Here is a 23573-nt window from a genome sequence, read left to right on the forward strand (position 1 = left end):
GATAAAATGGACAACTAACTTTCATTCAAATGCCAGAAAATTGGCAACTAATAAAATATATTGCTTTTTAAAAAAATCAAGATGTATTTTTTTAATTAAAATTTTTTAACTTTTAGAGGAAATAGTACAACTTTTTAGTAATTCACCCTGAACATAATAATTAATACATCGTAATTATATGATATGATCATTACAATAATCTCATTATGGAAATTCATTTGCAATTCTTGTTACAAAATAAATTTATCTTTTTTCTTATTAAATTCTCTTATAATATAATCTGAAAATCATTCAAAAATAGATTGACTCAAAAATATTTTTTATGGCTTCAAAGAAATAAAAAAAATATCTATTTAAAGGATAAGGTATAACTATCACAATAACAGAAAACAGATTCATTCTCTCCACTTTATATTTATATGGGGTATTCTTTGTAATTTTCTAGCACTTTTAGGGGGTTTTCAAAGTACAAACTAATCTTAATTTCTTTTTTTATATCACTTCTTTATTTTTTATCTTCATATTATGGTTTTAGGATTTGTTTTAATTTGAAGCAAACTCTTGGTCTTCTGGTTGTTCATAACTGTCTGTATATACTTGCCCTGAAAATTTTTCATTGTAATAATAGTTTTAAGAAAAGTTTTAGGCAATATTTAAGATGAAAATAAATTTTCATGAAAACTCGGGTCTAACAAAACTGATTTTTAACCTATAGTTTTTCATATTAATATCCACGGAAAGCTGTCCATTTAAAACGAGTTTGAAATTTTAAATAATGTTCATTTAAAATTAATTGTATCTTATTTCTACAAAGTAAATGTATCACTTATATTACAAGTAAACGTCCCTTTTACATAATTTTTAGTGTGGTTTTAACAACAAAAAGTATAGTGTTTCTACGCTTGTAAAATGGTTACCTAAAAATCTGGGAAATGGTCGTTCCGGATCGTCGGTACTGCTCTCTTCATTGGGTAACCGACTCAGGTTTACTTTACGGCACAAACTAAAAAAAAATAATTCATAAGAGATGTATATATAAATTCTAAGCCATACGGTTAGCGCAGCCACAACAATGCAATTTTAAAAATGAGCGCTATATAGTCTATTCTTTTCTCTCATTCAGTTCGTTTGTCTTGGGATAGGGATGAGGAAGTTGTTGTTGGGGACAAAAGAAGGAAAAGAAAGAAAAACTGCAGAAAAGCTCCGTAAAAATGTAAAGTGCGTAGAGACTATATTTGATGCATTACAGTAAATTACTTTTACAGCCCTAAAATATGTTAACTAAAGTGTAAAGATTTTCGAAAAATATCTTCTTTGCATCTTTACTTTTTTGAAAGGAAGACATAGATTTCATGTCATTTACCCTCTTGAAACACATTCAACGTGGTTTTAAAAGGATAAAAAGTTTGATTTCTGACCAAAACCCAAAAAAAGAGATATAACAATGACCATAAGAGTAACCAAACCAAAAATATAGTTCTTAACCAAACAATAAAAATTTAAATTGGATCACAGGGTTCTAAAACTTTGGGTCCCACTGCCATTTACAGTCCAATGTCCCCTACCTTCCTGACAAGACTAGAAATTTATTCATTTTTTTGTAAAAACTTGAAATTGGATCTGTCAACCTTGTTATTACCACAACATTCAAATACATTAAGGGTGTGTCCGTCCGTGACGGGTAGCTCTGATCAAACAAAGTCAGTACGTTTATTTTGGTTTTGATAATTTTGCATACAAGTTTGATTTTGATTTGCTTAGATGATCCGCCACTAGCATGTAAGGTTTAGTAAGAAATAGGGAAGAAGAGGAGGTGGCAGAAAAATAGCTTAAAACCATTCCAAGGCCTAAATTTAAAAAAAAAATAATGTCTAAAGCTATATGAACTGAACAATTATATTTCAATCGGTCGAGTGGTCATGATTTTTAATCGGTTAGAAATAAACTTCATTAAATTTTTATTTATACATATCTTTGGACGATTTAGTATCAATATTTCAGGGGTGGATCTGTTCGTTGGATTGCCATTTTGTCTTATTTGTTGGGATGCGCTTTTGCTGAAGTTGTCATCCTTGTTTTAATTCTATTATGTCTTATTTGCTTTTCATAATCAAAATAAATAAAACCAACAAAAGAAATTAATTGAAGTTTGGTAAATATATTTATCCAACAAAATGAAAACAGAAAAGAAGATTTGTTTTAGAAAATTGGCAAATATTTTAAAAATCAAATGAAGCTTCTTTTAATTTAGGTGAAGACGTTCGGAATGGAAAGTGTGGTAGCGGCCGCGGTTTGTCAGCCGCTTCCCAAGTTCGGGTATTACGGCAGTGTGAACAGACGTGGACAAGTATAATTGTAGAGAAGCTGGGCTTCTCTATGTATCACCAAATAACAAACAGAATTTAATTGGGTGTTACTTTATTCAGAGTCTAAAGGTTACTGATTTATAATACAACAAATAATCAATACACAGATTGGAATAATTAATATTAAATCAAAGGTTAAATATATATATACATGCAATAAACAAAATAGGCAACATTTATCCCCCATCCCTGGAAAGGGGTGAGGAACCAAGCAAATCAGATTAACCATAATAGGGTTGTCAAAACTATAAATACTTTTAATGCATGGGGGAGGGGTCAGGTTTTCATGGACACCATTTCCACGGCCATTTCCCGGCCAATGGGAATGGCATCCCAGTCTACCGAGAAGTCTCGAGATTTGGTGTGGTTGGCCTTGGCCCTGGCCAAGGCCTTGCGGTAGAGCGTTGGGTGGTACAGGAACACTTGAGACATCGCATTTAGGGCGGCATGTACACCTCCTTGTGCTGCTGCCAGAAAGATAATTGTCAGGTCACCCAGTAGCTTGAGGATCAACAGCAACAGACACAGTATGGCTGCGCCATCTCCCCATTCATGGATGGCCTGTCTGAAGCCAGCCCAGAGGTCCAGTGATTCCTCCCCTTCCTCCGCCAATCTGTCTATGTTGTAGGATACAATTCCATGGTCTCCTGTGGCCGAGCAGCTCCCCTGCTGGACGCAGGAGCCGTACGAGAGGCCGGTCAGCATGGCGGCCTTGTACGCCGGGAACGACAGTAGCTGCTGCCAATCATTCAGTTCAGCCTGGGAATACAACCCTCCCGAGCTAAAGTCATCCAAGGGCTCAGTCAGCAGCTGCTTGGGCGTCTCCAGCGGGGGCGGCCTCTTCTTAGGGGCTGGAGTCAGCTCTATCCACCCCTCCTCGGCGTGCACAGTTAAGGGGTAGGTGGAGGAACAGGGAATCTTGGTGGCATGGTTGCTGTACACCTTTGTAACTGCATCTACAAATCCGGTGGGCTCCACCGGCACTTTGTCCCAGCACTTGCTGCTCTCCCGCACCACATACTTGTTTCGTTGGCAGTTAAGTTGGAGCAACACATCTCCCCTCAAGATGGAGAACGTGCTCCCTTGGAGTCCAGTTGCTGGAGCTTCCAACAGTTTGCAGCCACCACTTCTGCGGCTGCGCTCCGCATCCGGGTCTCCAGGGTGAACCTGATGTAGGCCGTGTGTATCTGGGCCTGGAGGGGGACATCCACGTCCCTGGTCGACACCCTGGGCAGCATCGCCGCGGCCGGGTCAGCCGCCACGAACAATGCCGGGTGGTTGGTGGCATGGGCCTCAAAGTCGCAGTTCACTATAGAGATGGGTGTAGTCATGTTGATGAAGAATTGTGCTTGTTGGTCCACCAAGAATGCATCCATCACCAGGCTAGGCTGAAGGCTGCGGATCATTCTCAAGGGGCAATCCCTTCCCAGGTGGTCCCACACATACATGGCCTCTCCGTTAACGCAGGACAGCTCAGACTGGGGACAGGACAGGGTCAGGTGGTCGGACTGGGACTCCACCCGTCCGTCCTCCACCACATAGGTCTCCTCCTTGACTAGCAGCCTCCTCTCCTGGAGCACCAACTCATTGCGATACAGCTGGCCTTCAAAGTGTACATCCTCTCCTTCACAGCCCACACCCTCTGGGCTGTTTACCAGCGCCCCCACCATATCTAGGGTGAAAAACAGGGGGTGGTTCAGCTGAAATGTCAATGGCTTTGTTTTGCCTGGCAGGCTGTAGACTCGGTTCCGGGCTAGGTCCCGGCAAGTTTCCGGGTCAATCTTGGTTGGCCGCATAAGGGTGGGGACCGATGTCACCTTCAGGTGGCCCCAGACGCCACACCAAAAGGTCCACTGGGACACCGTGAGTTGGCAGCTGTACCCAGTAGTCTCCCGGATCTTGACCTGCTGCAGGATGTGTACTTCATGGCCCAAGGGCACCTCCTGGTGCAGTGGCTCCTGGCTACACATCTGATCCTTGTTGAAGGCTGTGACATGAGTGGGGTTGGCACAGTCCCACCCTGTCAGGACTTAGCTGGCCGTGGGCCACACAGCGGCCAGCAGTAGGCCCCACAGGACCATCCACCAGTGGGAGCACCGGCCGGACGGCCACCATCCCATCGCTCGCAGCTGCGGGCTCTCGGCGGCCGGGTTCTCGTCTCTGGCCACAGCGGTGCCCTGGGGAGGGGACCTAGTTGTCTGTTCCTGGCTAGCTACTAATTTCCATTGAGGGTTATCCCTAGATGCCCGGGGCTTCCCTATACCTTCCCCAATGACAGACTGACAGGCAACCGGCACCTGGTGGGGCGTCAGTTTCGCCAGTTCACTGCTGGGAGTACCTTAGTCTCGGCTGCACATCTGCTCTACACTTGTGTTTGCCGTAACCTCGCACCTGTCACCAAAAGTTGTGGTAGCGGTCGCGGTTTGTCAGCCGCTTCCCAAGTTCGGGTATTACGGCAGTGTGAACAGACGTGGACAAGTATAATCGAAGAGAAGCTGGGCTTCTCTATGTATCACCAAATAACAAACAGAATTTAATTGGGTGTTACTTTATTCAGAGTCTAAAGGTTACTGATTTATATTACAACAAATAATCAATACACAGATTGGAATAATTAATACTAAATCAAAGGTTAAATATATATATACATGCAATAAACAAAATAGGCAACATTTATCCCCCATCCCTGGAAAGGGGTGGGGAACCAAGCAAATCAGATTAACCATAATAGGGTTGTCAAAACTATAAATACTTTTAATGCATGGGGGAGGGGACAGGTGTACCCACCCCCCTACTCAAGGGAGGTCCATCAGACCTCCTACAAGTCGGGAGCAGGGTTGCCATGAAACCATGGCCTAGGGTTGCCGAATACCACAAAAGCTCTGCCCACCCTTTAAATTGCAAGAATATATTTTTAATAATACCCAAAAAATAAAAAAAATTACCCCAAACCTGGGGGTGCCACATATAGCCAAAGAAATGAAAACCTCAGAATATCAAAAAATTATGGCGCTTCACACCATGTTTTAATACTCTTATTTTTCTTTAAAAAAGGTTATTTCTCCCTGTTATAATATCCATGTATATTTCATATCCATTACACAACCACAGACAACATCACACAGAAACACACACCCACAAGATCACACACACACAGAACACACATACACAAACTCAAACAGAACCACTATCTCCGGTTTGTAAATCCTGTGCTAGGAAATAAATTTGTTGAATTCAGTCGGGAAGGAGGAGAACATTGGACTGGAAATAGTTATATTACCCATTTTAACCCTAGGTTTGGAAAAACTTTTTCACAATTAATTTAATCTTTAAAATGGGTAGTTTTGTAATTGGCGGTGTAAAATATATAAATAACTGTCCATTGTCTTATCCCTTTAGATTACTGGAATGTATCCAAAGTAGTTGCAATACTTGAAAATATATATTTTTATGTTGTTAAATCTCTTTAATGACTTAACTGATCCGAATATCGCTATTTTTCTAGGGGGAAGATCAACCACTTTTCTAATAAGTATGTTTAATAAATATAACCATTCGAACTAGGTATTATATCAGAATGCAATTTATTCCTTTTTAGAATTTATCTTTTTTGAATTTTTATAGCAAATAATTGTAGATAATCTTATGATATTTTCTTCTTAAACATTTTTTTAAAGATTCTATTTTGATAAAAAAAACCGTATAAACAAGAACAGTTGTGTCCAAAAGAATCTCAGCAGTATTTTTTTTTAATTCTTAAAACATAACTTATCATAACCTTTTGATTATTTGAAACTTTAATACATTCAAATAAACTTGGCAAATATAATAAACTAGCCTACAGCTCACGTTGTTCGCTGGTCTGTAATGCTCTTGAGAATATTAAATATCCGTACTGGAAAGGTGGATGCTAATGCAATTATTAAGGTATAAAATCCGATCAGTTAAGAATTTGTAGAGGGCCCGATCTTTCAGGGTTAAGACAGAAGACTTATTTTATATTTGCTGACCAATGCACGTCTACTCTAAGAATAATATTGTCTGTCGGTCTATAGGTAATGCTCTTAAATAATTTTCCCAGCTTTTATCGAAGATATTTTTTGTGTAAAGATTCACTATGCATCATTACTTTATATGTCTGTTTGTTGTGCACCCTTTTTGCTTTTATTTGCTTTGCCTTTTGTTTTTTTAAATTCAAGAGCTTCTATAGTTATGGATGTTGTCATCCTTATATACCTGTTAAATGTTAGTAGCGAAGTCAATTAATTTAAATTTTAAAAGTTTTATTCCTCACTTAGTCCGTTATTCTGTCTATAGTGCTGTGAAAAATAAAATCACTGTAGGGGAAATGTTTATTTTCCTTTCTGCTATTTAATATAGAAGATTTATTATTTTTTAGACCAATGCACTTTTGTCTGCGTTCCGTTGATCAATCAGTACTGCACATAAACACAATTTTATTTTCTGGTATCAAAGAGTACTAATATTTTGTGTGACCACTGCACTGATCATCGTTCGTCTAACTGTCGGTTATGCCGAGTTTATTTCTATTTACTTAAGTGTTTTTACTTTTACTATTAGGATTTTTGCTACTTATGGATATTATCATCCTTGTTGAAGATTTTTAAACTCAGGGATCTTAGGAAATAATGTTTTATATTCATTTTACATCCCCCATGATGATAAACAAAGGTAAGCCTTCTGTTGATTTAAGAGTTTGAACACTATTTTAGTCAAAGTGGTTACTAAACTTAGGTTAACAGTGTAATTTACAGTCATATGTTACCTCCTTCCCTGAGCAAAAGAAATTTTAGAATTGAAATTATCCTTCTTACTCTATACTTCACTCTAAAATATTTGTTTTCTCAAAATTAGATGGCTTAAATTTTTAATCAAGATTATAATAGACATTTGTTACTATAATTGCTTATTTCTAATTCAAAATGTCCGTCCGTTCGTCTGTTGGCTAGGATTAGAGGAAAAAGTAATTTTCTCATTTGCTATTCAATGCAATGGCTGAAAATTGTGTTAATATTCCCTACATAGCTTGCCAGTATGGACCTCATTTGTTGGTCAGTTTGAAAAGGGATTGTATAATGTTAATGATCTATTTCTTGTTAAAAGCAAAACTTTTCTACATTGGGGGTTGGTCTGTCCATCCGAATATCCCTAACAGATAGTTTTGATTGTTAATTTAGGCATATTAAAATTGTCCTATCGAATTCAAACTCGACAATAAAATTTTTGAAACTGTTATGTCCTTCAATGAAGTCAAAGTCAAAATCTTTATTTTTTTCCATTGCTTTACATAGCTGCTCTATCACGTTAGTATGTCCAAATAAAATATCTTGTATTATATATTATTTATATTTATTTTATATAAAAATTCAATATGTACTTCCCCCTCCTTTCTCTCTCTCTATCCCTCCGTTCTCTCTCTCTCTCTCTCTCTCTCTCTCTCTCTCTCTATCTATCTCTCTCTCTCTCTCTCTCTCTATCCCCCTGTTCTCTCTCTATATATATCCCCCCATTCTCACTCTCTCCTTTTTCTCTATCCCCTCGTTCTCTCTCTTTCTTTTAAAAATATTAAGTTGCACATAAAGATATGACTTTAACATCTTATTTTATAATATCTGTTTAACTGATTTATTCGGTAATTTTTTGTTTTATCTATATTTAATGTAACAATACACGATATAACGTTTTGCTTCATTTTTTTTACATTTTTTAAAGAATATACACCTAATATTTTTCATTTTTCAAATTTTCGTCCTGAAAGGGTTAAAATGTTTAGTTTAATATCAGGCCACATTACGGGAGTGTCGCACTAATCAATTTATATTAAAACTAAGTTTTCTTAGATTTACTATATTATAAATTTAAATTTTCTGAGTTATGAATAGAAACCATATACTTCAATGTTATTCAAATAGCAACATGAATTAAAAAAACTGAATTAATGATGCTAAAAGTAGAATAATGGGTCTTATTAATAAAGGTACTAAGAAAGAGAGGGAATGTCTGATTGAGCCAATAGGAGAATCGCATCGGAATTTACATTGGATCTCATTGGTTGAAATTATGTACACATTTTCCTACGAAGGCATGTTTTTTTTCATTTCATACATACATAAAAGTCAGCTGTTAACAGTATATTTTCTTAGTAGAAAGCTTTGCGGAATCAGAATTAATTGCCCAAAAATTTCGTTTACAATTTGAAAGCTTGAAACAAAGTTGGATTCTTAAAAGTTAGGCTGGCAACTCGCTGGTGAGGCAAAATTATTTTTGTGAAAAATCCTCCAAAATCGAATAAAAAAATTTACAAAAATGAAATAAAATCTTAAGAGGGTTATTAACATATGATTTTGTTTAATTTTTGTAGATTTTTAATGTGCTTTTGGATGATTTTTCACAAAAATAATTTTGCCTCAATATCGAATAGCGAGTCTATCATTTTTTAAGAATCCACATCAGCTTGAGTCGAAAGTAAACAATACTTTTGTCTGCTAGGAATGTTCTCTCTTAGATTTGACGAAAAAAGGGTTCAGAATATTCTTCTACTCTTCTATTTCTATTGTCTTATTGTTCTGGTCAATGAGAATTTAATAGGGATTATTGGAGCACTATGAGTTTTTAACATTCTGTACTTGGAGAATTCGAGCTCGATTATAGACGTTTATTTCCTATATAGATCTGTCATGGATCTTGATGCAATACAGCAGGCCGTTTTGTACATGTTAAAAATTAGAAGATTTCATTAAATAAAAGTAATCGCAAATATACTTAGTAAATAAAACAATCCAACAGTAGCCGTTGTTTATTATATTCTGACACAACCCTATTCCTGTATCCCTAGTATCTATACAGGATCTATCTGTTATAATTGAAAGACTACACCGCTTCTGTGTACAAGGACTACGTATTTAAAAGTTTGAAAAAGCTTAAAATTTCTTTAGTATAAATTTAAGGCACCTCTCATTATTTATGTATGTGCATTGAATTTGATTGAATATCTTTTGTAATAAGTCTATTATCTTAGGTCCAAAATAATTAAACCCACCTTATGTTTGTAAGTTTATTAGTCTAGAATCTAAAAAAAAGGGCTTGAATAATGATATGGCCTTTGTACTAGAGACCTAAAGACAAAAGACCTAGAAACATCAGACCTAGCGGACAAAAGACCGAGAAACATTAGACCTTAGGGACCGAAGTTCATAAGGATAAAAGGGCTAAGGATCAAAAGATCCAAAAGTAGAGTTAGAAAGGTCTGATAGGTTCGAAACTTTGCAATTGGACAGTGTTTTTTAAAAGGGTAAAAAATTGATCTGTAATAAAAATTTTCATCTTCATTTTTTCGGTCAATTGTTAAATTTCTGTCGGCTAATATAGGGACGTTAGAGGGACATACGTATTTTATAACCGCTGAGTATCTAAACATTGTAGCTGCCACCGAAATGGATTAATGAGACAGTTATCCAATGAACAAATTAGATTCTCTTCTCTCTTTGACTTATTATTATTTAGCCTAGCTAGTCTACAACTCATCATGTCTGGCTGTCTGTCCGTTTGTATTATTAGAGTAATTTTCTCGGATGCTATTATACACAGTTAGCTGGTTAATTTCCCTTTTTCCATTGAACACTTACTACACGACTTACTTTCTAGATGGATTAGCTGATAACTATTGCATAGGAGACAATAGTTTTTTAATAGTTTTTTTTTCGCATCGTATTATAAACAGCTTTCCGCGAATATAGAATGTGCTATTATAAGATTAAAACCAGTTTTTTTAGCCCCGAGGTGCTGAAGGCACGGGCTGAAAAAACTGGTTTTAATCTTATGATTGTACATTTTTATATTCGTAGAAAGCTGGATATAATACGATGCTAGACATCGTTTTTTCGTATGGATGAGAACCGGTTCCTATCCACCGGATTCGAATAAATACGAGAAAAGAATATTCTAAATATTAATCATCTACTTTACATTTTTCTGTCACTATAATAATTTTGTCCGTATGTCTGTCTTCATTCCTTTCGCTGCTTATGTTGATTGTTATCCTTATTTCTTAGGGGTTAATATTCTTTTACCAGGCCAGGGGTAATAAAAAGTAATTTGTCATTGGTTTAATAGCTACATTACATATATTAACAAAGACAATAAAGTCTATGCATAGCGAAGCATTGAAAGATCTGAATATTTAAAATGGATTTAAGCAAAACTGATAATTAAATATTTGGTTATAAAGTGAAAATTATCGAAATTACTTAAGAGATGGAAAGAGAGTGGGAAAAATAGGCAGACAATAACCAAAGTGATCTCGTGAATGACGAAACCGATCTTTTTACAATTTTAAGATAGCTCAGTGTTGATCTACGGCAGGTTAAAAACTATTTTCCCGGGATTATTCTCTCAACCTCAATGGATATGGTTCTTAAAAAATCTTACCCCTATAGCAAATTTTTTTTATACTTTTAAAAAAATTGCAGTGGGTGTTCAAAGATTTCTCCATTAGCTTTTATATTTTGAAATGAATTTCTTTATTATTATTCTTGGAAAATCTTTATTAACATTTATTTATCTTTTTTTTGGCATAGGATACATGCATATAATTATATTGTCATAGGTACATACACATTACACATATGTGGTCTGTATTATCTTGTAATCAAATTACAAGCACAATTACATCCATATGAAGTACGGCAGCAATAGGAAGAACAACAATTGTGAATAGCAATATCAGGAAAATCAACCTTTAACAACCTTAAAAATCAGCTTCAAGTCTAAACCTGACCTAAATAAGGCAATCTCTTTTTCAATAAAACTTTAAAAGCATGCAAACGGATTTAAATTTAATTCATATTCGCGGCTAATGCACAGCTGCGGAGTCCTAATAGAAGGGTAAATCGGAAATGCTTGGGGAATGGATCAAAAAAGTGAAGGAGAGGTCCTATAACAACTACTGTGCCTAGGGTGGATGCAGTGTGAACAGGAAACTTGCCGATATTTTTAAATACGCACAGTCATACTATAATCATAGAAAAGATTTGCAGTTACCAATGTTTATATTTAGATGGAACAAAGGTTCTTTATCACATCTTTGTATCCAAAGATTAAGAAATCCATTGACAAATTTTCTCTTTTAATCTTGATTTATTGTCTGTTTGATTATGGATAAAAAGTGAGAGGGGAAAAATCGTTTAAACAGCATATAAAATCAAATAGCTTCATGGTATGTATACATAACCCCCTTCCCCCCAAAAAATATTTTTTTATCTTTTTGAAACTCAAATTTTAAATGGGATGAGGTCGACTTTTCCTCCTCCTACCTTAAGTAAAGTGCCCCTAGATGCTTCTAGGGGCGTAGCCGCTAGTGCTTTATTAAAGAAGTAAGACATTTTTTTTAATTTGTATCGATAATGAGGTAAATTTACAACAACAAAAGTGGAATGCGAAGCAGCCTATAGTGCCTAATAAAAATGGCGTCATACTAATACAATACAAATGACCAATGATAAACCAATATACATTTTACCATTGGCCCATTACAACGTATACTGGCCTATTATTGGCAATTTGTATTATATGACGTCAGTTTTATTAGGCACTATGAGCTGCTTCATGGAATGCATAATAAAATAAATCGAAGTAAAAAATTACTAAGAATTTGTTGCATCTAAAAAGCATAAAAAAAGGTTAGCAGGACAACAAAACTTGTAACCAAGATAAATATAAACTAACTTTATACATTAACAAACTTTTACCCCGGCTAGAGTTAATACAATTAATTTGGCAATTCCCTCAAAATGAAAGTGGATCACAAACAATCTTTTAATATTTCAGCTGGATGTCTGAACCTTTTCCACAAAACACAAAATCCATCTTTTCAGATTTTTATGCGCACAAGCGGTTGAAAATTTGAGGCTTATGAGTGGCCGAGGCACAACTGCCGAGCCCTAAACTAAATTTCTTCATCCTTTGGCTTTTCGCATATTTTGATAGAAGATATAGAATTAATTTAAAAGTCAAAAACAAATCTAATTTGAATAAAAGAAAATGGAAAATTTTATTCTATTGTTTTAAAATTCTTCCGAAAACAGAAGGCTTTTATTGTACTATCTATTTATATTTACTGTCGTAATTAAATTAAAAATATTGAAAGAAACAAGGATATTATCATCCACAGGTAAAGAAGTACAAAAAATCATGGACAGGAATACGGAGAAGATCACTTGAAGCGCAGATTTTTGGAAAAATCACAAAACCTTTGACATGTATTTTTCTATTTCTTAATTTTAATATTTCTTAATATTTATATTTCATAGCATGACTACCAAATGGCGGACCAAGATAATTACATGCTGGATGCTTGATATAAAATTTTGACAAAAAAATTAACCGTCTATCTTGAATATTATCCGGGAAAATTAGATTAGAGGTACTCTTCAATTATATTTAATCCAAGGCCAGAAAGACGAACGGACGTACAGAATGAGAGTTTTATAAATAGTCGGCGCTACTGTACAATTATGTTTTACCTGACAAATAAAAGAGTATTTCTGAGCACAGCCCAATGATGTTTCCCTCGACTTTTCTTAGATTCTAAAAAAAGGAACATTATAGAACAATTGTGGTTTGTGAAAATTTTAGTCGTCTGTCTTTAATTAAAGACAATTTTAATAAAAACAGCCTCCTATCTCAAATATCGGCCGAAAAAAAGCATGTTGTTTACAGAAAGTTAGACAGACGGTCATTTCGAAATAGCCATTGCCAACATTCAACCCATATTTTGAAGAAAAAAAACACCCCCTTATTTTCCATTTATTTTTAAACTAGGGTAGGGGGGGGGGGGGAATTGTCAGTCCTCGATAGGTACTTTAGAAACACCCAATTTGTGTTCAGACAAAGCTGTTAAAAGAAATTTTGGCTATAGCCTCTCATTAATTCTACAGGGACCTGATAGATATATGAAAATAAACTTACTTGGCTTTGATTTGAAAAGTTTCTTCATACTAAATCCTCCACTCTCATGCGACTAGAACAAAAATATGCTCAAATATATTCAAATTTCCACGATTTTCCCAATGATTTCTCTATGTTTTCAACACATTTGTGTATCTCAATATCCCAAAAGTAGTTTGCAATCTTTTTGATATATTTTGGGCAAAGTAGACAGATCCATAGTGATCTATTCATGGTTACCCGGGCAGAACTGATTAGGATTTAGGTTGTTTATTGTTATAGTAATTTTAATTGTATATTATATTTTTTTGATTTTATGACTGTTTTTTGTTTAATTTTTATGCCCAAATAAATATGTTTATGTTTATGTTTATCTTAATAGTACATAAGCCCATCTTTGAGCTTATTGATTACCTCTAGGGGCGTGGTGACGTTTCTGGTACTAATCATCTCCACGTCACCTTTAAACATACTCTGCATTTTAAATTGCAATGTAACGCACTCAATCGCCTAGGGTATTAACACCCATTAAACAACCAACCCCTTGATTGCACGACCTTTGTCTGAGAAGTCCTAACTGTGCATGGTAATGAGTTGCGCCTGTTTTGGTCCAAGGCATTCCCCCTATTTATGTCACGCATCTGACATAGCAGTAATATGAACTATTTTTAACGTCTTTAGTTATAACGCGGTGTCGGACCAAGATTCGAACCATCACCTTCCCGACGACGAGCGGATGCGCTACGTGTTGAACCACGGTTGCTGGTAAACACTCTCATCTTTAAAAGCAACCAAGAAAATCACATTTAAAACGGACAAATGGAAAACATTCGTTTCTAATAATATATAAATATTTTCTCTACACAAAGTTTAAAAAGGATTGATCAAAAACTTGAAAAATCTAAAGGAATTTTGTTTAAAAATGAAAAATGTTGAAGGATTCTTGAAAGCGTTCTTCAAATTCTTGCTACAAAATTGAATTATATTTTTTCCGGGTTTTTTCTATGTGCATATATATCTAAAGGGAGAAGTATGGTGGTATGATTTTATAGTTATTTTTAGTAGCAAAGCTTCCCTGTAAACGAACTGTGATAGTACGTTTAAACAACTTATTTTAATGTGCTTCAAAAAAGGAAAATTATACTGTGATTATTAACTCCTCACTAAATCCCCTTCAATAGTTAAAGGTTGTTTTAGGGTCAGGTTAAGGGTAGGGTAGAGTACGGAAACAACCGTAGGGTTAAACCTAACCGCAGAGGCTAGGAACACATTATTAGATAATGAAGAAGCGTAATGGGGGGGGGGGGCTGTAGTTGGTTTAGGGGCTATTGTGGTATTCGGCAACCTTGAGCCATGTTCTGTGGCAACCCTGACCTTGGTTCGGAGAAGGGCCGAGGGCCCTCCCCCGGGGAAGGGGTCAGCCTGACCCCTCCCTATGCTTTAAAATTAATGATAGATTTTGACAGCCTTATTATGGTTAAGCTGTATTGTTAGGTTCCCCCACCCTTTCCAGGGATGGGGGATCGTTATTGCCCAATCTGATTATTGTATATGTATATTATATTGATTTTGCTTTAGGATTATTTATTCCAATCTGTGTATTTATTATTTGTTGTATATAACTTTAGTAAACCTTAGACCCTGAATAAAGTAACATCTGAATAGACTCTGTTTATTATTTAGTGATTGCTAGAGAAGCGCAGCTTCTCTATAATATATGTGTCCACGTCTGTTCGCACTGCCGTAATCATTTGAACTTGGGTGTCTGCCATTTAACCGAGGCGGATACCACACTATACCAAAACATCATTATTCTCCATGTTAATATTTATATTTTCTCTCAGATATAATTTGCTTAAACGAATCAGCAACTGTCTAATATGCATATTTTTAGTAGCGAAGCTACTCTTTAGTAGCGAAGCTACTCTATAATTCACTTTGTCCGTCCGTCAGTCAGTCCGTCAGTCCGTAACGCTATGGGGAAAATGGGATTTACTCAGCTCCTATAAAAGATAGAATGCTGAAATTTTTTGACAACATTCCCATCATAAGGGACCACAATTGACTATAAAACATCATTGGCGTTCGGACCGATTTTTAGCAGGTTTTAGGCTATTTTTATATTTTTCACATTTTTCTTCAGTGTTTATGGTCCGATTTTCAAAAATTTTTCAGTTACAGATATCAAAATTAAATTTCCCGTCGTTTAAAGGAACAACCATGAAGGCCAGACTGCCTTTTCAGCAGGTTTTAGGCTATTTTTATATTTTTCACATTTTTCTCCATATCTTCAGTGTTTATGGTCCGATTTTAAAAAATTTTTCAATTATAGATATCAAAATTAAATTTTCCGTCTTTTAAAGAAAACAACCATGACGGCCAGACTGCCTTTTTAGCAGGTTTTAGGCTGTTTTTTTTATATATTTAACATTTTTCTCCATATCTTCGGTGTTTATAGTCCGATTTTCAAAATTTTTCAGTTATGTATATCAAAATTAAATTTCCCGTCTTTTAAACAAAATAACCAAGACGGCCAGACTGCCTTTTTAGCAGGTTTTAGGCTATTTTTATATATTTAACACTTTTTTCCATATCTTCAGTGTATATGGTCCGATTTTCCAAATTTTTTAAGTTAAGGATTTAAAAATTAAATTTTTTGTCGTTTTAATAAAACAACCATGACGGCCAGACTGCCTTTTATCAGGTTTTTGGCTATTTTTATATGTTTTACATATTTCCCCATATCTTTGTTTATTTTGATGCAATTTTCAAACTTTTATGGGATATCTGTATCAAAATAATTTGGTGCTTGCTTACATGTGAAGACCGGAGCACCGAAACCCCCCCCCCCCGCTTAGTTTTGACAAAAATCAAAAATAAGGGGGGGGTAGTTTTTAACCCCCCGCTTAGTTTTGACAAAAATCAAAAATAAGGGGGGGGGTAGTTTTTAACCCCCCCCCTTAATTTTGAAGAAAATCAAAAATAAGGGGGGGGTAGTTTTTTCACTGTACAACACGCCAGAAAGTTGAGTGAGGTAAATCAAGTAAATCCAGTATACCAAGGTTTTAGTAAAAGGTTTTAATTTTGCGCAAAATTAAAACCTTTTACTAAAATCAGTCAATAAATAAGGAAATTATGCCCCAAAACATGAATATCCCTGTAATAAGGTTTCCCCTCTGGTATACTGGATTTTCTTGATTTACCTCACTCAACTTTCTGGCGTGTTGCACAGTGAAAAAACTACCCCCCCCTTATTTTTGATTTTCTTCAAAATTAAGGGGGGGGGGGTTAAGTCTTTGCCTTGCTGAGCTTTTTTCCTCCTTGCCGTTTTCCAGACATTAAAAAACTACCCCCCCCTTATTTTTGATTTTTGTCAAAACTAAGCGGGGGGGGGGGGGGGGGTTTTCGGTGCTCCAGTCTACCACATGTAAGCAAGTACCAATAATTTTTCCCATTGTTATGAGCATCTTTAATATAATTTACTTTGATCATCGTCATCATGCAAAATAAAACAAGGTTTCATGTTTATTTTATCCAATAAATCTATTCTTGATTTTAGTAAAAACCTTTTAAATCTACCTGTACGTATTCCAATCGACGATTTTTTGTGCTTCGCTACTTATGGATGTTGTCATCCTTGTTTTTATCTTCTTAGAAACTTTCAGACGGCCATTCATACAAAAAAATTTAAGACTTGATCATAGAAATGCTTTGCTTCTAATATTATTTCTAACGGTCAAAGGAATCCAAATTCCAAATATGAAGTGAATATGATGATTATCTATAATACAAAGTAGAACGATGTCAGTCTGCCCGTCCCTTAAGATCTCGGTAACCACTGAACCGATCGGATTCTATTCTTCAGGGAATATACCCACTGGTCCTGTGGTGGTTTTAGGCTATTTTCTTCGGGGGATGGGACACCCCCAACTCCCCAAAAAACAAAAAAATCCCCCCCATTTTTTTGCTGAAGATTTCCTTAAGTCCTTTTTGACCACCTTTGCCCCTAGAGGCTAGGGGCGAAGCCGCTAGTATTATATAAAATGTGGAATTTAAAAAGTAAAAAATTTACATATGGACTTTCTGATAATAATTATTGAGTTGCTATGCTTTCTGAATTCTACCTAACTGATATAGGACAATCCTAACATGCCTAAATTAACGAAATAATTAATCTGTTACGGCCGGACAGACCCTAACTAATGAAAATCTCCGCTTTTAAAAATAAATCTACTTTGTATAGTATTTTCATTTCGCTTTGTGTTGTAAAAGAAAGATTTTCTATGGGACTTTCCTCAATTTTAACAATATGAGATATTCAATATTGCATAGGTTTTTTGCTTTTGATATTATGTTCTATGCATTGCTAGAATAATAGGGATTAATCCTATTAAATATAGTAGTAAGGTTTTTTTGTTGTTTGTAACTTAATATTTTGACAAATACTTTAACGATTGATTTATCCATTGAAGGGAGCTCCACATAGATTTTTGGAAGGTTTTAGGCTATTTCTTTACCCTTCCATATCTCTTAGAATAGGGAGCCTCTAGATTATAGGGCCGTCGCAGTCGCTGCTAGTCGATTCACAAAGTTGATAAAAATAGAGAAGTTATTTTAGGGCTTTTCTGGATGTTGTCATCCTTGTTTGTCTTTAAAAAAGGAGATACAATAGTTTTTTTTTTCTCTTCGAACAGATTTGAAAAGCAAATCCATAGCTCTGAATTTAGATTATGTAAAGACTAAATATAAATCTCATTGTCCTATTCCTGTAGAACTGAATATGAAAAATGCATGATGGACACAGTACATATCATTTTTTTGATCATTGAAATAAAACAAAGTAAAGGGTTTCGTCGTATTTTCGCAGCAGCTTTTCTCCTATTTCTAGCACCTGCGGGGGGCTCTAACCATGTGCTGCCTATATCCCAACCATGCTGGGCAATCATTAACATTTACCTAACCTAACCGAATATAACCATTCGAAAGCTACTGTGAAAATGCGACGAAAGTCACGAAACCCGCTACTTCGTTTTCTTTCCATGATACATAATTTTTTTACTAGAAGAATATTCTAAATTTTGTTTTGAAATCGGTTTAAATAACACTTTTTTTAATCATAGAAAAAATGACATTTGTTTAAATTGTCTAAATACATTGCTTAGGCAATGACGGGGGGGGGGGGGGGTGAGGTAGGAGTCGACCGTCCACTATCGAATTGAGTTTAAATGATAATACAAAAATAGTTTTTTTTAAAAACCTTCTTGGACCTATATAATAAAGCGTTTGGGAAGTGGTACTTGATATTTCTCAAAAGAAATTTCAACCGGAATTAAATCAGTGTATTCTCTATTTCTATAGCTATTTAAATTATATTTTAATGTCAAATAATTGAAACAAGAGATAAAACTTTTATTTCTAAAAATAAGTTATATTCTAAAAATAGAAGTTTATATTTTTAACATTAGGTTTTTTTCTGTTCAGTAATATATTCAGTATACGAGCTCTCCATTCAAATTTGGTGGTAAAACAAAAATCGTAGGAAATAAATCGAAAAGCATGGTTTACTTTTAAAGTCGCAATTGTATTAAGAACTACTATGCTTATAATATCATCATTTTAAGTTCATAAAATTTCAATTTTATCTGATGGTTTAATGTCGTCAAATTCGTTGATGATTATTGACGTCAATTTCTAATTATGGCTACTTTGTTAAGATCGCGTAACCACTGGACCGATTTAATTCTCTAGATTTCCATTTGTCTTGGGGTGGTTTAAAATTTCCTTCCCCCTCTCTCTCCAACCTTAGAATTTAGCGCACCTATATGCTGAGGCTCAGCTGCAGACGTTTGTTAAGATTTTTAAAGCATATCTTAAGTCTAGGGTTGGGCCGGATATTTTTTTGGCCGGATACCGGATATCCGGCTAATTTCAAATGCCGGATATCTTGCAAATATCCGGTTATCCGGCCAAATTACCGGATAACCGGCCAAATTACTACAGATTAAAGTATCAAAAAAGGATATAGTCCCTTTCGTGGCAACGCACCTTAAGGGGCAATTCGATTTATTTTTTAAATTGCTTTTAATAGGTTATTTTAGGTTAGGTTAGGTTATATTTGGTAAGGTGATTTCCCCGCAGGGTAAGGCAATTGGCCCCGCAAGGTTAGAGTCCCCTGCGAGGGGCTAAAAAAAGGAGATACGCTACTGTGAAAATACGAATAATTGCTCCTTAAGGGGCGTTGCCACGAAAGGGACTATTCCCGCAAAAAAAATTTCTTCATAAACTGGTGCTTTTGTTAAGATTTCTAAAGTATATCTTAACGTTATTTAAGTCTTAATACAATGTTTAAAATCAATTAAACGGTTCTAACTTGGCTCCATTTATTCAGTTTAATGGTATGCATACCACTAAAGGGCATTACACAAACACAAGAAAAAAAAGAAATTACCTCTGATTTGGAAAGTTTCTGAAAGTTTTGACTTCCAAAGCAACACGTAGTTGGGTTGCATTTTGTTTTAGTTTTCATTATTTGTTGGGTAGAAATGTGCTTATGTAAACATTATCATATCAACATCTTAACTCTGAACAAAGAATAACCTTTTAACAAAATATAAAAACCAAACAAACTTGTTATTAAGTTACAAGATTGTTTTCTGAAAGGATGATTTATAATCTAGTTTTTTATATTTTCATATAAAAGTAGTTGGATGTCTATATGTCTTTACCAAAGGATCTTGCTAACCACTGAACCAATATGGTTCTCCTTTAGTGTCTCTAATCTAGGGGCGTAGTCGCTAGTCTTTAAAACAAAGTGGAATAGCGTCTGTCCGTCTGGCATAAAAATAACATATATTTAAAATTACAAATTACGTAGGGGGAGAAAATCACTCAAAAATCAGCCACGTGACGTCATAAAAATGAAGGAGATGAGAGAAGAAGTGGGAAAGAAGACCCCTAAAGAAGAAATGGATAATCCCTTATTTTTATGACGTCAAGTGGCTGATTTTTGAGAGACTTTCTCCCCCTAAACATATTACATGATTAAAAGAAGATTAAAATTGGTGGATAAATAAAGAAATGTCTATTCTTAAACAGGGACAATACAATTCAAAAGATGAAAGAGTTTCAATCAATATCCATTATGGATAATAGGATACACCCTTCAAAATTTCCGACTGTCCTTCAACAAAATTATTTGCTCCGCTTTTTAGGGACATAGTTTTTCCATTCTTATTGTGTTTTTAAAAAAGCAAAAAGGTAATTTAGAGCCTTTGAAAATTAGGTAACTATGTTCGTTTTTTTATATTAAGTTTTCTTTCGTTCATTTTAGGCCTGGGCGAATTTTAATATTTTTAGGATAACAGAGGACATCCTAACCATCAAGCTTGCAGTGTTACTTGTATGGTCCAAATAAGGTTAAAGGAATATTCAAAAGGCCTCTCTCTCTGTTCGCTTGAGTACTGTATACTTCAGTGTGCCTTCCCTTCCGCAAAGTATTACGTCCTCTGCAAACTGTTTTATATTCGCTAAAAAAGCCCAATAGTAGTTACAAAGGATGGGTTGTTTTATGACAGCGATATAAAAGTAAAAGAATAGAATAAGTATGAGCTAAATGTAACTCTGCCCACATGGCGTGGTCCCTGTCCCGATTTTTTATTTGGTCTTTAAAATCAGCTAATAGCGTCGTAAATATAAACACAGCCGAGTCCCTACAATAGAGCAAAAAGAAGACAAAAAGGGTCTTCGCCTCTTAGGCCAGGTAGTTGTCTGCATTATACATCTATACTTGTTCATTAATTACAATGATAATGAATCAAGTGGAAGAGGGCAGTTTGTGCTTTTGAATAGAAGGCGATTCTGATGTTAGTAAAATGTGATACATGAACGGAAGTGAATTCACATCGTATATTTCTCTATAGTCTCACACAACCTCATTCAAATTGAATTTAAACTGAGATTACAAGATTAAAGCACTTCTACCTCAGAGGCTCTGTCTTTTATCTTAGCAGGGAGGGAAAAGACAATGGTAAACTTATTATTCTTCCATCAAACTTTCCTTAAGTTTAATATACTTCTACCTTAGTATCTTAGGAGGAAGTGTGGTATGATGATAGATAGATCTCACCCAAAAATTGAAGCATTTCTATAGGGGACTTTAAACTTTTCAGGGAAGGGAGAGAATATGGTTTACAAATAATCCCCAAATATTTCCTTGTGAAAAAAATACTTATAATCACTCTCTAATGTTAACAGGGAAGGGAGGGACAGTAGTTGATAAATTATTCTTCCTCCAAACTTCGTTTAGAATTAATAATCTTTCCAGTTTGGCATCGAAACCGATTGTATTAGAAACGGTTCTCAGCCACAAAGAAAAAAAATCGTTTATAATATCGTATTAAAGTCATTTTTCCACGAATATCTAAATAAAGTTAAAAGTTAATACCAGTTTTGTTGTTGTTGTTCGTTCAAATATTCTGTTTTGTCCTTGTCCGAAGTACGAAAGGCTTTCTTCTTTGTTAGATTTCCTGGTTCATATTTACATAAGTTTTTAAAAGTAAAGCTGATCTATGATTCACTTTGTCTCTGCATCCCTTCTGTCAGTCAGTCCGTAACGCTATAAGGGGACTTGAGATTTTCTTTGGTGCTTTTAAGACTGATTTTTTAGTGAAGATACTCCTTAATGAAGGCCATCCAGTCAAATCAGTCTGTCTTCAGGCTATAAAAGACAATTTTATTTATTATAAATTTTTTCAACAATCACATATTCTTCTTTTTTTATGACCACTGAACATCTGCTCTATAACTCACTTAGTCCGTTTGTCTATCAATGATATATTTGTGTTTTGCTACTTATGGATGTTGTCATCCTTAGTTTTGTGTAATTAGCATGTGAAGAATTATGCCGCTCTCCCTCCCCCCCCCCCCTTGTAGGGTGATGACAGGAAGGTGAAATGCCCCTTTCGACTATTCGCGCATTTTAGAATACATAATTTACATAATTAGTATGACAAGTTGTTGTTTATTATTGCTTTTCAATTATTCTAAAGATATATATTGTTTCCGCTTTAAGTTTCGAAAAAAACCGTAGAAATAATTAAACAAGAAGGCTTGAGCCAAAAATTGTAACTGGACAAAGTGTCTCAAAAATCAGCCATGTGACGTCATTAAAATGAGGGAGATGAGAGAATGTCTGGTTACCAAAAATTAGATTCTTTTTAAAACAATCTATATCCCTAATTTGAATTTAAGCATATAAAAGCACAGTAAAACCCCCCTTGCATTAAATCATATCCTGATTATATCTATTTTAAAGCATCATTTTCTTTACTATAATTCTTACTTTGCCAAATTACCTTCTAAGTATATACATCCTTTGTGCTAAAATTTTATCTATTTATTCATAACTTTTCTTATACTATTTTTAAAAAGAAAGGAAAATTTAAAATATTTTTCTAATAGACACATTGTATATCCTATTATATAAAGTAGTAAGCGTTTTTTGTCTGTCCCGAAGGATCTCGCTAACCGCTGAACCGATATTGTTATCCTTTACAGTGAAGCTTTTTATAGGTCTTGGGAAGGTTTTAAACTATTTTTGGGGAGGGTGTCTTCATCCCCTACTCCCAAAAAAATATTTTTTACTCTTTTGAAACTCAAATTTAAAATAGGATGAGGTTGACTTTCCTCCCTCCTACCTTAGGTGACCCTAGAGGCTTCTAGGGGACGTAGCCGCTAGTCTATAATACAAAGTAGAACGATGTTTGTTTGTCTGTCTGTCTGTTTGTTTGTACTGAATGATCTCGCTAACCGCTGAACCGATCGGGTTCTCCTTTACAGGGTAGCTTCTCATAGGTCCCGGGAAGGTTTATAACTATTTTTTAGGGGCTAGGGGCGAAGCCGCTAGTATATTTATAAGTTAAGAACAATGGATATTTTAAGATAATTAACAAAGACCTTTATTATAAAATTTGTCTTTTTAGCGTCATACCATGAATTTAAAAAAATATGTAAACATAATCGATATATAATTATTTGGATGTTACGCCTGATTTTCATGTTCTCAGACAAAGTGATGCTTGCAGCTGGCTAAAATAATAAATAATGAAATTCTTGGCTCAAATCTGATTTATTTCCGCTGGACACAAATCAGTCAAAAATGCTGAGAAAATAAAGATAATATATAGGAAATAACATCCTTAAAAGCGGGACTCTGGAAAAAACGGTAGGTCAAACGTACATAAA

At 35.0% G+C, this 23573-nt stretch overlaps 1 protein-coding gene across 1 annotated transcript; it reads right to left on the reverse strand.

The window, feature by feature from the left end:
- Window positions 1–91: 91 nt before the first annotated feature.
- LOC145325473 (uncharacterized) lies at window positions 92–19914 on the reverse strand. Its single transcript, XM_080168459.1, has 5 exons — window positions 19780–19914; window positions 13353–13404; window positions 12908–12971; window positions 918–1003; window positions 92–602 (listed from the first exon to the last, which is right to left on the reverse strand). The coding sequence occupies exons 1-5, from the start codon at window positions 19855–19857 to the stop codon at window positions 544–546; spliced, it is 339 nt and encodes a 112-aa protein (XP_080024585.1). The 5' UTR covers window positions 19858–19914; the 3' UTR covers window positions 92–543.
- Between the last annotated feature and the right edge of the window lie 3659 nt (window positions 19915–23573).

This window comes from Acartia tonsa, chromosome 8 (assembly GCF_053477335.1).
Source record: "Acartia tonsa isolate MP-2025a chromosome 8, ASM5347733v1, whole genome shotgun sequence".
In the NCBI taxonomy this organism is placed as follows: Eukaryota; Metazoa; Arthropoda; class Copepoda; order Calanoida; family Acartiidae; genus Acartia; species Acartia tonsa.